Raw genomic sequence first — 16,753 nt, 5'->3', positions numbered from 1 at the left:
CCCCTCACCTCCCCACCCTCCCCTTCCCCCAGCCCCCCTCGCCCCACCCCCCCCCTTCCCCCAGCCCCCCTCGCCCCACCCCCCCCCTTCCCCCCACCTCCTCCCTCCACCCTCTTTCCCCCACCCTAACCCTAATCCCCCACCCTCCCCGATAGCACAGTCTCTCCAGGTGTGGAAAAACATCGGTAATATTTCATAGTTAATACACGAGGAAAGCACCGTAACTGCATGTGCAAAACATATGTATTTTTGTAATCAAAAGAGAAAACCGCAGTATTATACAAATTTTTGTAATGGCTACAAAAGGTGGTCTTTTGAAATGTGTGGTGTGCCTTGTCAGAGGGGGCTGTGTCTGAGAAACCATTGGCCGCTTTAACAAACAAGTTTAATAAGAACCAGCTGGTATTTTTAAGTTTGAAAAAAAATGCTAGAGAGTGAGCGGATGTGACGGCAGGTTTTTTTTCCGCAGTTGGGTGAAGTGTACAGTTTGGGACCAAACTTTCAGACACGAAAAAAAAAGCACCATAGATAAAGTCATCGTTCGTAACAAACTACGTGGATATTGTATGAATGAAGTATATTTTCTCGGCGACTTTTGAGAGGTTGGGGAGGAAAATCATGGTTGCAAATGAAAGTTGAGATTTGAAGCGACTTACAAAATCCCGGGGAAAAGAAGCGGTGAGTGAGGAGGTTTTCTTCAGAATGCAGACAGCAGCAACGCCCTCTAGCAACCGGCTATAAGAGAGGGAGGGGAGCTCGCTTTCGCTTCTTGCAGCTGATAGGCAACAGGGTAATATTCAGCAGCGATTCCTTTTCGCACAAGTGCCACTCTGACATTTAGTAAATTGCGTTACGACCGAAGGTTTGGCTATTTTCCGGAATCGGGTTCGCTGCAGCCAGGGAGGAACCCCGCCGCTCGCGCCCAGATGTCTTACCCTGTTGTTCACTGAAACTGGTCCACTTTATTGTCTCTCCCCCCCCCCCCCCCCCCCCCCCCCCATTTTATTTTCTGTTAGTCTTGTTATCGTATTTTATTTCAAAAATACCTTTTGGGTCCAATTTTTGAGGAGAGAAATTACCTCATGGATCGAAAGCCCGAGGAAGGGGCGCCCGCCTCAGTTGGCGGGACCCCTGAGGAAGCCGGGGTTCCGAGTCTGGCCATCACCGACATCATGGCTATGTTAACCCGGTTCGGCAAGACGCTGCTGTGGCTCATGGTGATTTATCTGACCGGTTACTTCGGGCTGAGTGTGAGCTTTCTGGTTTTCGGACTGATGTTGTGGATGGGCTGGAAAATGCGGAGGGAGCACAAGCAGAACAAGCTGAGGGACGCCTGCTACCTCCTGGAAAACGAAGAGACCATCACGAGAAAGAGAGTAAACAAGAGCCTTCCAGCTTGGGTAAGGGACAATCAGCCAACAGGAAGTCTCACTGTGCACAAAGTACAAACATCTTTTACTTACAAAGTTTCTGTCCGTACCTTTGGGGAATCATAACGCCAGTGGGGAAATATAATTGCAGCGTGAGAGATGTGCTAGTGCTGTCTGTTTTTTTTTCCAGTTCTGCATTCGTGTCATTCGTACAAAAAAATCCGCAGCAATAAAATACAATTTAGAAATATCACGGATATAACATGCGCACGTTATAGAGAAATGCATCACAAATAAGATTAAATTGTGGTGTTCATGCAAATTGTTTACTTTTTATCCATGTTTAATTTGTTTTCCCCCCTCACATACATAAGACCTATCCCTGTTTTTGACGGATGATTTGGCATTGTATTTCTGCGCATAGACGTCGCCAAGTGCTGGGATAGGAATTCCAATAACATGAAGTCATATACTTGTTTCACATTGCATGCCTTTTTTGATGCTATGTATTTTAATTGTCGCAGATTTTGCGTTGTTTTGCCCTTTTTGATTACATCTGGTAAACAAATTATTATTGAAAGGTTGCTGTGCACGAGGCACCGAGTGTAGATTGTACTTTTCCTTACATTTGCAGTGAAGAGCTCTGAAGGAAAGACATTGTTAATGTAGTTACAAGCTTACAGCTCAGTGGAGCATGAAAACTCGATCTCAGAGATTGCATCCATTGAAGTAGAACTGTCGAAGTAGGATTGCTTCACAGCTCTAGGGTCCCAGGTTCGATTCCCGGCTTGGGTCACTGTCTGTGCGGAGTCTGCACACACTCCCCGTGTCTGTGTGGGTTTCCTCCGGGTGCTCTGGTTTCCTCCCACAGTCCAAAGATGTGCAGGTTAGGTGGATTGGCCATGTTAAATTGCCCTTAGTGTTGGGTGGGGTTACTGGGTTATGGGGATAGGGTGGAGGTGTGGCCTTGGGTAGGGTGCTCTTTCCAAGAGCTGGTTCAGGCTCGATGGGCCGAATGGCCTCCTGCACTGTAAATTCTATGATTCTAACTGTATCAGTAACTCGTACAGATGCTGAAGTAGTTAATCTGTGAGAGGGGAAGCAATAGCAGGTACAATGCCTGGTCTCTTTCCCCAATCCCCCAATTCTAAACATCTTGTATATGATACTGTTGAGAATAATAAAATGCAGGTACAGATCCTACATCTCACTGGATGGCGTTGGTGCATTGAAGCTCTAATTTATTGCGTCATAAACTGATGGGATGTGCTCCCATCATGATTGCTCAGGGAAGAGAGAAGTCAAGGCACTTTGTTGCAAGGAGAGAGGGCATATTAACAGATGCCCCCCCCCGATGCCTGGCTTCAAAATGTGCCCCCTGTGCATTTCCCAGAGTCTGAGAAGGAGCTTACCTGTCTGACTTTTCTGCTCGTGTGGCATAGTGCAATCTAGCTGCAGGGGCAATAAAATAACTTGGAGCAAAGTAGGAGTTTATCTCGCCTCTTGATTCTCCTGGCACCCAAGTTTCTGATCTCTAAGCAGTAGACATTCGGTCCATTCTTCACAGGCTGCAGTGTATCTCACGGCGCGACAGACCCCAGGTATGAACCTACATTGTACGCACTATGGCACAGTACGTTGGGGCAAATTGAACAAAATGTTGAAACAAAAATGAAGTACTGAAAGAACTTGGTTACCAAATTAAATTCATGCCAAGAAAGATTTTTTTAAAATATAAATTTGGGAGTACCCAATTCATTTTTTACTGAGGGGCAATTTAGTGTGGCCAATCCGCCTACCCTAAACACCTTTAGGTTGTGGGGGTGAAACCTGATGGAACCATCAATTCAGCGAACACGTGTAGTTGGATCTGAAAAGAGGCTTTAATACACTTACAACAGAGCCAGCCTATTCGTTGTTGAACTTCAGATGAACTGGCAGGCTGACTCTAAGGCACTGATCTTTATACATCGGTCCCAGGGGGAGGAGTCCTGGGCGGAGCCAAGGGAGGAGCCCAGTACAAACTCCCGTGTACTCCCAGAGCGAATCCCCCTGGTGGTCGGATAGTGCAACTGCACTTACAATGGTGGATAGTGAACATGTATACACGGAGTTAGGGCAGCATGGTAGCATTGTGGATAGCACAATCGCTTCACAGCTCCAGGGTCCCAGGTTCGATTCCGGCTTGGGTCACTGTCTGTGCGGAGTCTGCACATCCTCCCCGTGTGTGCGTGGGTTTCCTCCGGGTGCTCCGGTTTCCTCCCACAGTCCAAAGATGTGCAGGTTAGGTGGATTGGCCATGATAAATTGCCCTTAGTGTCCAAAATTGCCCTTCGTGTTGGGTGGGGTTACTGGGTTATGGGGATAGGGTGGAGTTGTTGACCTTGAGTAGGGTGCTTTTTCCAAGAGCCGGTGCAGACTCGATGGGCTGAATGGCCTCCTTCTGCACTGTAAATTCTATGGGTTATATTGGCAACTATATACAACATTGATCTTACAACGGGTAGATAACGAACATATATACATGGAGTGATATTGACAACTATATATAGTGTGAATCACATTCACTACAAAACCCACGCAAACACGGGGAGAATGTGCAAACTCCACACGGACAGTGACCCAAGGCTGGGATCAAATCCTGGTCTCGATGCTGTGAGGCAGCTGTGCTAACTACTGCGCCACTGTGCCGCCCCTCATGCCATGAAAGATAAAGTCAGTTGCTCTTAATGACTATAAGGGAACAATTTAGTGGCATTCTGAAACACTAATATTTGGGTATGGAGAATCTGCTGGTAAATTGTTAGGGAACAAATACCAGCTTTTAGTGTCTAGGATTAAATAAATGCTGATCAATGTTCTCTCACTGCAACACTCCATGATCGAAACAGTGAGTGATGTTAATGTACTTCAAATTGGAGTTGTTGCCTGATTTTTAAAGCTTTTTTTTTGTAAATTTCACGTGAAGGATGTTGGGAATATAATGCTCATCAAGCTGAGACATGCTATTTATTGCTAGAGAATAAAACATTTCATTGCAGCATCCAGTTTCCGCATTGGACTCTGTCGGGTCAGATACTGTAGAGTGAAGCTTCCTTTACTTTTCCTCAACCATGTCCCTCAATCTGAACCCCGGAGGAGCACCTCCTTGATACATTAGTGACACATTTTCATTTAATTACCTTGTGGCCTTTCTGAGTAATGCTAATTTATTGAATTACTACTGTTAAGGACAGTTCTGTGCAATTGATTTGTACCCAAAGTATAGCAGTCTCTGATATATCAATGAAATGAAAATCGCTTATTGTCACGAGTAGACTTCAATGAAGTTACTGTGAAAAGCCCCTAGTCACCACATTCCGGCGCCTGTTCGGGGAGGCTGGTACGGGAATCGAACCGTGCTGCTGGCCTGCTTGGTCTGCTTTAAAAGCCAGCGATTTAGCCCAGTGAGCTAAACTAGCCCCAATCACTGTGGGTGTGAAATTTCTCTTTCAACAATAATGCCTATATTGTTACGATTATATAACAGGAGTAATTTTGATTTAGAAAAAAAGATTCCCCCATTTTACATCGAGGAATTTCATCCTATTATATTTTGTAACATACACTCTCCCCTGTAACAGATCTTGTTAATTCAGAGCAAATGGAAATATAAAGTATTTATGGCTTTGTCATCAGTAATTCTTTTTTAAAAATTCTCAAACATTTGCTTATGCTGTTGTGAACCAGCTGCTAGAAGGTGCCAAAGAATGGGTTGGGAGATAACCACAGCTACTCCTGGAATACTCTTGCAGATCAGGAATCTAGTAAAATGAGGAATCCACTTGTGTTCCACCACCATGGCAATACTTTTTCCATTCACTTTATTTAATCTCTGCCATCTAACCTGTCTTCAAGATGTTTTTCCCTTAACGGATCAGAGGTATCAAGTGCATTGGCATGATTGTTGCTCCCCCATTTTAAGCAGAGGACATCCCTCACCTTGCTGTTGAGCATCAACATTTAAAAAAAAAACTACTTGCATTCCTTTCTTTAATAGCATTCCAACTTTATTTTACTAACTAACTTTGATTTTTATCCTGCCTTTTTCTTTCCCCCCCAAGATCCTTAATATTCTGGTTCTAATTAATACACTTACTCGCATTCTTCCCCAACACACATGCCCAAAATTTTTTTCTTCAACATGCATTTCTACAATGTTTTTAACAGGTATATTTTGTGATCTTTTTACTTGGTGTCCAGAGTAAAACAAAAGTGGCCTACAATCCAGGTCAGCCTTGTGTAGTATATCCACCCCTCCCCCACCTTCTGAGCTCCTTGTGGACATGATTGCTGTATTTCCAAAATAATTCATCGGTTCTTTCACCTACATTTTCAAACGGCTTCACCAGTTTAAGAAATCTGATACCTGCTCCGTTTATTGTTTGTTGAGCTTTCTGATTTCCTCATGTATCTCATCATCAGCAATAAGCAGTGACATTACCATTCAGTGACACAGGCTAGCGTAGTAAATGATTGCTACAGGAAAGTGGAAATTGTACTTTTTCCAAATTAGTGCTAGAAGCATAATATTGGAGAAAAACTCCAATATTGAAAAGTTTCAATTAAAAGTTATTTAAGAATTCCCTTTTAAGACCTTTTTTTAAAAATGGAGGTCAAAACTACTCTAGTGTATCCTACACAATCCGATCTATCGCAGCATATTGGACAAGATTAGATCAATGTTCATTTTGAATGTATTTCTGTGCAGCACTGCATCCACCGGATCTCTTCTGCTCCCCACACTTCAGTACCTCTCCTGTCCACCACCAAGACTATACACGGTGATTTGATGCATTAATATAATGTTCAGCTGGTTTGGGAGAAACTGGGTGGGGTAAACTGCTAGGAGGTAAAGATTTGGTTTACTCTATGCAGGAGCAATATATGCATAATTGAAAACCAGCTCCGAGAGCAGCTTTTAAATTAATTTTCACCTGATTACTGCAGTCTGAAGCAGTGTTTCATTATTTACGTGACATTAACAGATAGTGATGTACCCAACTATGGCAAGGCTATCATTGAAGCCTTGATAGATGTACATATGTTCGTGAATACTAAAAATCCTTAGTCACGGACTGCGTAATTTACTGGTGCATTGAAAGATCTTGCAGGGGTAGATTAATGCAGACGTCTATAGTATGTGCCCTCTGGAAATGAAGCAGTTTAATTTCAGCATAGTATGGTGTGCCGAGATTTGCTTTCCTGTTAATGCCGTGTGTAAACGTTCTTTTTTAAAAATTTAAAGTATCCAATTTTTTTTTTCCAGTAAGAGGCAATTTAGCGTGGCCAATCCACCTACCCTGCACATCTTTGTTGTTGGGGTGAGACCCACGCAGACAAGGGGAGAATATGCAAACTCCACAGTGACCCGGGACCTCAGTGCCGTGAGGCAGCAGTGCTAACCCCTGCTCCACCATGCCGCCAGAACCATTTATAATTTATATTGATGATTCGGATCAGGGGAATGAAAGCAATGGTAGCTAAAATGACAAGATACGTAGGAAAGTGGTTGCTAACCACTGTGCCACCGTGCTGCCCTTCGCCCTCTCTTCCTTATTACAAAATTACCCATCTTGATCAACCCATAGCTTGATCTTGGTTTCGGACAATGCTCGGCACAACATCGAAGGCCGAAGGGCCTGTTCTGCGTTGCACTGTTCTATGTTCAGATGGTGTGCAATGTTTGTCAGCATAGCCAACAATCACCATGATCTGAAATTGCTTTCTTTCCAAGTTAGCACTGGAGTAAAACAAGGTGATTTTAGAAGTTTTAAACTGCCATTTTGTGGAATGCATCTTGATAATTCTGGCATCTGCATTAGATTCAGAACAAGTAGCTATTCTTTCAAACTGAATCTGCAGACAAGAGTAAAGACCTGTGATGAGAACGTGCCTGCTGATGGCCACTTCTTGCTGACTTAGTCAGAGCATGACTTCCTATTCCTTGTGGCAAACCTCTATTAGAGCACAGAACAGGCCCTTCGGCCCTCGATGTTGTGCCGAGCATTGTCCAAAACCAAGATCAAGCTATCCCACTCCCTGTCATTCTGGTGTGCTCCATGTGCCTATCCAATAACCGCTTGAAAGTTCCTAAAGTGTCCGACTCCACTATCACAGCAGGCAGTCCACTCCACACCCTAACCACTCTCTGAGTAAAGAACCTACCTCGGACATCCCTCCTATATCTCCCACCCCGAACCTTGCAGTTATTTGCCCTTGTAACAGCTACATCCACCCAAGGAAATAGTCTCTGAATGTCCTCTCTATCTATCCCCCTCATCATCTTTAGAAACCTCTACTAAGTCGCCACTCATCCTCCTTCACTCCAATAAGAAAAGCCCTAGCTCCCTTAACCTTTCCTCAGAAGACCTACCCTCCAAACCAGGCAGCATCCTGGTAAATCTCCTTTGCACCCTTTCCAATGCTTCCACATCCTAATGCTTCCACATCCTTCCTATAATGAGGTGACCAGAACTGCACACAATACTCCAGATGTGGTCCCACCGGGGTCCTGTACAGTTGCAGCATAACCCCACGGCTCTTAAACTCAAGCCCCCTGTTAATAAACGCTAACACACTATAGGCCTTCTTCACAGCTCTATCCACTTAAGTGGCAACCTTCAGAGATCTGTGGACATGAACCCCAAGATTGCTATGTTCCTCCACATTCCTCAGAACCTTGCCATTGACCCTGTAATCCGCATTCAAATTTGTCCTACCAAATTGAATCACCTCGTACTTATCAGGGTTAAACTCCATCTGCCATTTTCCGGCCCAGCTCTGCTTCCTATCCAGGGGCTGGTTTAGCTCACTCGGCTAAATCGCTGGCTTTTAAAGCAGGCCAGCAGCACGGTTCGATTCCTGTACCAGCCTCCCCGGACAGGCGCCGGAATGTGGCGACTAGGGGCTTTTCACAGTAACTTCGTTGAAGCCTACTCGTGACAATAAGCGATTTTCATTTCATTTCATGTCTCTTTGCAGCCGACAACAACCCTCCACCTCATCCACTGCTCCACTAATCTTGGTGTCGTCAGCAAATTTACTGACCCACCCTTCAGCCCCCTCCTCCAATTTGGTCCCTTTACCTCAGGAAAGATATTCTGGCATGTGAGGCAGTCCAGAGAAGGTTCACTCAGTTGATCCCAAGTATGGAGGGATTTTCTTATTAGTAGTTAGAAATGTACCTTCTGCCCCTGGGCTTTATCATCAGTCTTGACAAAATGGGAATGATTTTTCACCCTGCTCCTGATGTTATAAAAGGAATCTTAGCATCAAGTTGAAGGCCAACAGCTGAAAACCGATCAGTTCACCTGCTTTTGGAGCATTGTTGTAGCAGGCATCATAACAATATTATAACAAACTGTATATAAGAGACATATGTTGCATTTGAAGGCAGCAGGATTGAGTGTTTGAAAAGTGTTACATGAAACCGTTGATGGAAATAGGAACATGCCAAATCATAGAATCACCACAGTGCAGAAGGAGGCCATTTGGCCCATCAAGTCTGCACCAACCGTCCGATAGAGCACCCTACCGTTTTTTAAAATAAATTTAGAGTGACCAATTGTTTTTTTCTAATAATGGCCAATTCATCTACTCTGCACATCTTTTTGGGTTGTGGGAGTGAGACCCACGCAGACACAGGGAGAATATGCAAACTCCACATGGACAGTGACCTCGGGCTGGGATCGAACCTGGGTCCTCAGCACTAGGCAGCACGCCACTCACTGCATCACTGCTGCCCCACCTAGCTGAATTCAAGATGATTGGAATTACATGAAAAGAGCAGTTGCAGGACCTGGCATGGAACATTGGTGATTTTCTGTCTTTCAAGATATATTGTAGCAGATGTCAGCATTCTAATATTGTTACAGTGTCACTCTATTTTGAGGTTTCATAGGAACAGTATCAACATTGATCACAGTCAATTGAACAGTCATCAAACACATTTAACATTGCATGGAACAATTTATAAGCCTGGATCAAAAACTGGCTCAGGCTGTTTTTAGTGAGATTAAGAAACATTGCTCTCATGGGGAATCTGGTGAACTTGGGTAACCACTGCAACAGTACTGTGGAGTTTTTGTCTTGCAAGGCAACATTTATTTTCCACAAGACCACTTTTAGTTATTGACATAAATAGACTGTTTAGAGCAGAATGTGAACACTTTAGAAAGTCACACCTTGTGATGTTCTATATAGAATGGTTGATTGTGTTTCTGAAATAAATATTTTTTTAAAATTTAGAGTACCAATTCATTTTTTCCAATTAAGGGGCAATTTAGTGTGGCCAATCCACCTACCCCGCGCATCTTTGGGTTGTGGGGGCGAAACCCACGCAGACACTGGGAGAATATGCAAACTCCACACGGACAGTGACCCAGAGCCGGGATCGAACCTGGGACCTCAGTACCGTGAGACTGCAGTGCTAACCACTGTGCCACCGTGCTGCCCAGTGTTTCTGAAATATTAGGATGCAGTAGTCTGAGATAGTTGTTCAGATTCCGCTAATATTAAGCTGCAGAACTCCTTCCCTCACAGCACTGTGGGTGTACCTACATCATGTGGACTGTGGCAGAAGGCAGCTCACCACCAACTTCTCGAGGGCAATTAGAAGTGGGCAGTAAGAAATGGGCAATAAATGCTGGTCTAGCCAGTGACACCCACACCCTGTGAAAGAATTTTAAAATGATACATTAGACTAAGCATGTGACTGGAATGTTGCAGTCTGCTCTACTTCAGTGTCTCGGGATTATACAGAATCATTTTTGGTACATTTGTATCCATTGGAATCAATACTTCAAGGACTGATGCGGTGTTGAATTTTCAAAACCTGCAGGGATGTTTCTGTGCAAATTGGATATAACTATACCTCAAACATCAAACCAGAAAGTGGGGGATGAAGGAGAGAATTAGTGGCGAGCAGGGAAATGGATAAAAAAGAACGGAGACAATACTAGGAAGAAAAATGTAAAATGACAAGTCAGGAGCAAAACCAGAAAAAGAATTGGGACTGAATTTCCCTAGTGATGTAGCAGAGGGATGGAGACGCGTGATGCCAAGTCTCTGCCTCCATTATGTTGACCTGTGGTTTGCAGCACTTGTTCAGTGTTTGGTATGGTGAGGGAGACTGGGGGCGCAGGTTAACTCTCAATAATGAAATTGGTTGGGGAAGGGAGAGCCACCTTCTGTCTCCTTCACCTCAGCCAAGACCAGAATAGGCACTCGTGGACCTTGGACTTGTATCTCCAATCCCTTCCAGTCAGATGATGAAGAAGAGAAGACCCAAACAAAGTCATTCCAGGAATACAGATTCGATGGAGGGCTCTGACTGCCTGCAATTTCTGATCAGTGGTCAGAAGGCTTGAATGCCAGCATGCTTCCCCAGTGCTAGACAGTGCCAGGATAGGCTAGAATATTTCTAAATAACCTGAACCTGGAATTCCGAGCAACTTTTGGGTGTGCAGGGTGGCACGTGGCGCAGTGGTTAGCACTGGGACTGCGGCACTGAGGACCCGGGTTTGAATCCCGGCTCTGGGTCTCTGTCCGTGTGGAGATTGCACATTCTCCCCGTGTTTGCGTGGGTTTCACACCCACAACCCAAAGATATGCAGGGTTGGTGGATTGGCCATGCTAAATTGTCCCTAATTGGGGGGAAAAAAAAGTAATTGGGTACTCTAATTTAATTTTTTTTTAAAACAACTTGGGTGTGCTGCTGCTGCCCAGGTGCAGGGGAAGAGGGACGTGGAAACTGGCTCTGAATTTTGCATCAAATTCTTTAAAAAAAAAATAAAAATAAATCCCAAGTAGAGTACCCAGTTTTTTTTTTTCCTATTAAGGGGCAATTTAGTGTGGCCAATCCACCTACCCTGCACATCTTTGGGTTGTGGGAGTGAGACCCACACAGACACAATGTGCAAACTCCACACGGTCAGTGACCCAGAGCCGGGACCAAACCTGGGTCCTCGGCACAGTGAGGCAGCAGTGCAATTTATTTTGCTATTTGTCTGTTTTTTAACTTAAATTGGTTTCTTTTAACTCCTCCAATGTCAGGCTGCCAGTATTGGTGCTCCTGTCTGGAGGTATGGCAACCTTCATTTTCAGGCTTGAGATAGAGGCAATCCAGAGAGATATGGGGCTTTGTTCTAAACTTCTTCTTCCACATGAGGTCATGTCCTTGGCTCTTATAGGCTGGCACTGGCCCTACAAAATTTTGTAAATAAGAGATGCGAACACTTACTTATTTTAATAGGCACGGATGTCTTGAGTGCTTTCGTTCCATGATGAAAGAAAGTACATTTTGTTCCAAGTCAAGGCAATACTGCCGGTAAAACAATTCGAGTCGCCAAGGAGCTCCTCCTGCCAATGGTCTTAAAAGGCATGGGATGGGAAACATTAATTAATTGAGAATGTTAATAATTTTAGGAATTAAAGACCCTACTTCATTAGTAGAACACTAAACTTTTTATATTTCTTAAAGGCTTTAGGTGACCAGTTTGTGTGTTGAAATCTTACACTGTTGGTGTAAAGGTAGACAGTTGACAGCTGTCTGGAGCTGCTGTTGTTTCACAATTTGCACATACAGCTCCCCTCACTAAAATAACAAATGTAGTCATTGTAATTTGCCTTTATGCAATTGTTTAGCCAAATTCTTGTGATCTGTCACACCACTAGCCAGAGAATGCACTGAGCTTGCCACCGTATGTATTCTAGTCAGAAATGTCTCTACGTTGGAATTCGATCTGGCAGTTGTCGTGGGAACTCCTGACTATAGAAACTGGTGATTTGTATGTACAGAGTTCTGTTCGTCGGGGAGCAAAAAAAGAGTTTGGGTCGTACTGTGAGGGGAATGTTAACGTGAGATATGAGTGAATTTGCGGGAAATCCCCCTGAACATATGAGTTCAGTGCTGTTCAGATCAGCTTCTTTGAAAGTCTTCCTGCAAAGTGTGATGATAAGCACAGTTTATTTGGGAGTAAATATTAAGCTTCCTAACTGGTTAAGTCAGGAGGTATATTTTCCCCAGTGTTGCACTGAGAGTAAATGACTCGTGTAGACCATGAAAGTTCCGGCTTCAATCTCTTGTGCCGCATTAGGTGATGTCAGTGGTGGCACTATAGTTACACACTGCCTCTGGATTGTGTCAGGAGGGGAATCTGCAAGGTAACCTGTTCTTGCTCCCAATGCAGTTTAATGTCAGAACACAGGAATATACAAGACTGGAGAAGGCTATTTCTGTCTATTTGGATGGTCCCAGAATTCAAACGCAGAATACACAAGTCACTCCCTGTATCCTACAATAGATTTTCTTGCCCAAGGCCTGTACAATTCCCTCTTACAATTACTGATGTTTTCAACTTCAGCTGTCTCCCCGGCCTGACCTTTCCAATCATTCACCAACCTTTTATGGGAATAGTTCTATCTGATTTTCGAGTCTCCTTCTCTCTTTTCCCCCCCCCACCCCTCTCTTTAAAAATAAATAAATAAATACATTTAGATTACCCAATTACTTTTTTCCAATTAAGGAGCAATTTAGGCCAATCCATCTACTCTGCACATTTTTGGGTTGTGGGGGTGAAACCCACGCAAACACTGGGAGAATGTGCAAACTCCACACGGACAGTGACCCAGAGCTGGGATCGAACCTGGGACCTCGGTGCCGTGAGGCAGCTGTGCTAACCACTAGTCCACCGTGCTGCCCATGCCTTCCCCCTTAAGCTCCATCCCACATCTCTTCATCAGAGTTTCCTGGAGTTTATGTAATGGAGTGGAACCTGAATCTCTCAAGTTTCCCTCCGTCTTTACTACATTGTGTCCTTCCTGGAACATAGAACATAGAACGTTACAGCGCAGTACAGGCCCTTCGGCCCTCGATGTTGCGCCGACCTGTGAAACCATTCAAACGCCCATCTACACTATTCCCTTATCGTCCATATGTCTATCCAATGACCATTTGAATGCCCTTAATGTTGGCGAGTCCACTACTGTTGCAGGCAGGGCATTCCACGCCCTTACTACTGAGTAAAGAACCTACCTCTGACATCTGTCCTATATCTATCTCTCCTCAATTTAAAGCGATGTCCCCTCGTGCTAGACATCACCATCTGAGGAAAAAGGCTCTCACTGTCCACCCTATCTAATCATCTGATCATCTTGTATGCCTCAATTGTCATCTCTTGGCCTTCTCTCTAACGAAAACGGCCTCAAGTCCTTCAGCCTTTCCTCGTAACATCTTCCCTCCATACCAGGCAACATTCTGGTAAATCTCCTCTGCACCCTTTCCAATGCTTCCACATCCTTCCTATAATGCGGCGACCAGAACTGCACACAATACTCCAAATGCGGCCGCACCAGAGTTTTGTACAGCTGCAACATGACCTCTCGGCTCTGAAACTCAATCCCTCTACCAATAAAAGCTAACGCACCGTATGCCTTCTTAACAACCCTCTCAACCTGGGTGGCAACTTTCAGGGATCTATGTACATAGACACCGAGATATCTCTGCTCATCCGCACTGCCAAGAATCTTACCATTAGTCCAGTACTCTGTCTTCCTGTTATTCCTTCCAAAATGAATCCCCTCTCACTTTTCTGCATTAAACTCCATTTGCCACCTCTCAGCCCAGCTCTGCAGCTTATCTATGTCCCTCTGTAACTTGTAACATCCTTCTGCACTGTCCATAACTCCACTGACTTTAGTGTCATCTGCAAATTTACTCACCCATCCTTCTAGGCCCTCCTCCAGGTCATTTATAAAAATGACACGGCAGTGGCCCCAAAACAGATCCTTGTGGTACACCACTAGTAACTGGACTCCAGTCTGAACATTTCCCATCAACCACCACCCTTTGTCTTCTTCCAGCTAGCCAATTTCTGATCCAAACTGCTAAATCATCCTGAATCCCATGCCTCCGTATTTTCTGCAATAGCCTACCGTGGGGAACCTTATCAAACACTTTACTGAAATCCATATACACCATTTCAACTGCTCTACCCTCGTCTACCTGTTCAGTCACCTTCTCAAAGAACTCGATAAGGTTTGTGAGGCATGACCTACCCTTCACAAAACTGTGTTGACTATCTCTAATCAAATTATTCCTTTCCAGATGATTATACATCCTATCTCTTATAAACCTTTCCAAGACTTTGCCCACAACAGAAGTAAGGCTCACTGGTCTATAGTTACCGGGGTTGTCTCTACTCCCCTTCTTGAACAAGGGGACAACATTTGCTATCCTCCAGTCTTTTGGCACTATTCCTGTAGACAAAGATCAAAGCCAAAGGCTCAGCAATCTCCTCCCTAGCTTCCCAGAGAATCCTAGGATAAATCCCATCCGGCCCAGGGGACTTATCTATTTTCACACTTTCCAGAATTGCTAACACCTCCTCCTTATGAACCTCCAGCCCTTCTAATCTAGTAGCTTGTATCTCAGTATTCTCCTCGACAACATTGTCCTTTTCCTGTGTGAATACGGACAAAAAATATTCATTTAGCACCTCTCCTATCTCCTCGGACTCCACCCACAACTTCCCACTACTGTCCTTGACTGGCCCTACTCTTACCCGAGTCTTTCCTGACATATCTATAGAAAGCTTTAGGGTTATCCTTGATCCTACCTGCCAAAGACTTCTCATGTCCCCTCCTGGCCCTTCTTAGCTTTCTCTTTAGGTCCTTCCTAGCTAACTTGCAACTCTCGAGCGCCCTAACTGAACCTTCACGTCTCATTTTTACATAAGCCTCCTTCTTCCTCTTGACAAGTGTTTCAACTACTTTAGTAAACCACGGTTCCCTCGCTCGACCACATCCTCCCTGCCTGACAGGTACATACTTATCAAGGACACGCAGTAGCTGTTCCTTGAACAAGCTCCACATTTGCATTGTGCCCATCCCCTGCAGTTTTCCTCTCCATCCAATGCGTCCTAAATCTTGACTCATCGCATCATAATTGCCTTTCCCCCAGATATAACTCTTGCCCTGCGGTATATACCTATCCCTTTCCATCACTAAAGTAATCGTAATCGAATTGTGGTCACTATCACCAAAGTGCTCACCTACCTCCAAATCTAACACCTGTCCTGGTTCATTACCCAGTACCAAATCCAATATGGCCTCGTCTCTCGTTGGCCTATCTACATACTGCATCAGGAAACCCTCCTGCACACATTGGACAAAATTGGACCCATCTAAAGTACTCGAACTATAGCGTTTCCAGTCAATATTTGGAAAGTTAAAGTCCCCCATAACAACTACCCTGTTACTTTCGCTCCTGTCCAGAATCATCTTTGCAATCCTTTTCTCTACATCTCTGGAACTTTTCGGAAGCCTATAGAAAACCCCTAACAGGGTGACCTCACCGTTCCTGTTTCTAATCTCAGCCCATACTACCTCAGTAGATGAGTCCTCAAACGTTCTTTCTGCCACCGTAATACTGTCCTTAACTAACAATGCCACCCCTTCCCCTCTTTTACCACATTCCCTGAGCTTATCTAAACCCCGGCATCTGCAACAACCTCTCCTTCAAGCTCAGGTGGCAGATAGCATTATCATGCAGGAGCTACCCCTTTCCCAGTGTTATAATGTCATTCCATCAACCTTACTCCAGATGGATATGACCCTGTACAGGTTCAGTATCGCAGCTATAACTTGTCTGCTAATTCGCCTGCTCTATAATCCAAGATGCTGTTTGCTTTATTTACTGCTGTTATTCATTGTGGTGGTAACATCAACAATCGTTCCACCAGCTCTCTGCCCCAATCCTTTTTCTTGTGTCATACCATCAAAAGATTACAGCACAGAAAGATGCCATTCACACCATGTCTATGCCACTCAAAAATATAAACAATCTGCCAATTTTAATCCCACCTTCCAGCACCCTGTCTGTAGCATTGCAGGTTACAGCACATCCAGGTACTTTTAATTGGCCTCTCCGCTAGGGGAAACTGGGCATCCCTGTCTACTGTATCTAGGCCCCTCATAATTTTGTACATCTCAATTAGACCATCCTTGGCCTCCTCCATTCTAAGGAAAACAACCCTAGCCTATCCAATTTTATCTCATAGCTGCAATTCTCAAGTCCTGGCAACATTCTTGTGAATCTCCTCAGCACTCTCCAGAACAATTATGTCCTTCCTGTAATGTGGTGACCAGAACTGTACAAGCAACTCCAGCTATGACCCAACCAGCGCTTTATACAGTTCCATCATTATATCCCTGTTTGTATATTCTATATCTCATCCAATAAAGGAGATCATTCCACATGCTTTCTTTACCACCATATCCACCTGTCCTGCCATCTTATAAGAACTTGTGAGCATGCACTCCAAGTTCTCTCACTTCCTTGC

The 16,753-nt window shown here is 44.4% G+C and overlaps 1 protein-coding gene across 1 annotated transcript in view; it reads left to right on the top strand.

The window, feature by feature from the left end:
• The first annotated feature begins 986 nt into the window (after positions 1-986).
• The window catches only part of LOC119958180 (extended synaptotagmin-1-like), a 165,262-nt gene continuing 149,495 nt past the window's right edge, over positions 987-16,753 (top strand). Inside the window, 1 exon segment of the mRNA XM_038786528.1 lies at positions 987-1,400. Within this exon segment, the coding sequence (XP_038642456.1) occupies positions 1,083-1,400 (318 nt within the window). The 5' untranslated portion in view covers positions 987-1,082.

Source organism: Scyliorhinus canicula, chromosome 28, assembly GCF_902713615.1.
Source record: "Scyliorhinus canicula chromosome 28, sScyCan1.1, whole genome shotgun sequence".
In the NCBI taxonomy this organism is placed as follows: Eukaryota; Metazoa; Chordata; class Chondrichthyes; order Carcharhiniformes; family Scyliorhinidae; genus Scyliorhinus; species Scyliorhinus canicula.
The sequence above is the reverse complement of the archived record's forward strand: the minus strand, read 5'-3'. Positions and strand labels throughout refer to the sequence as shown.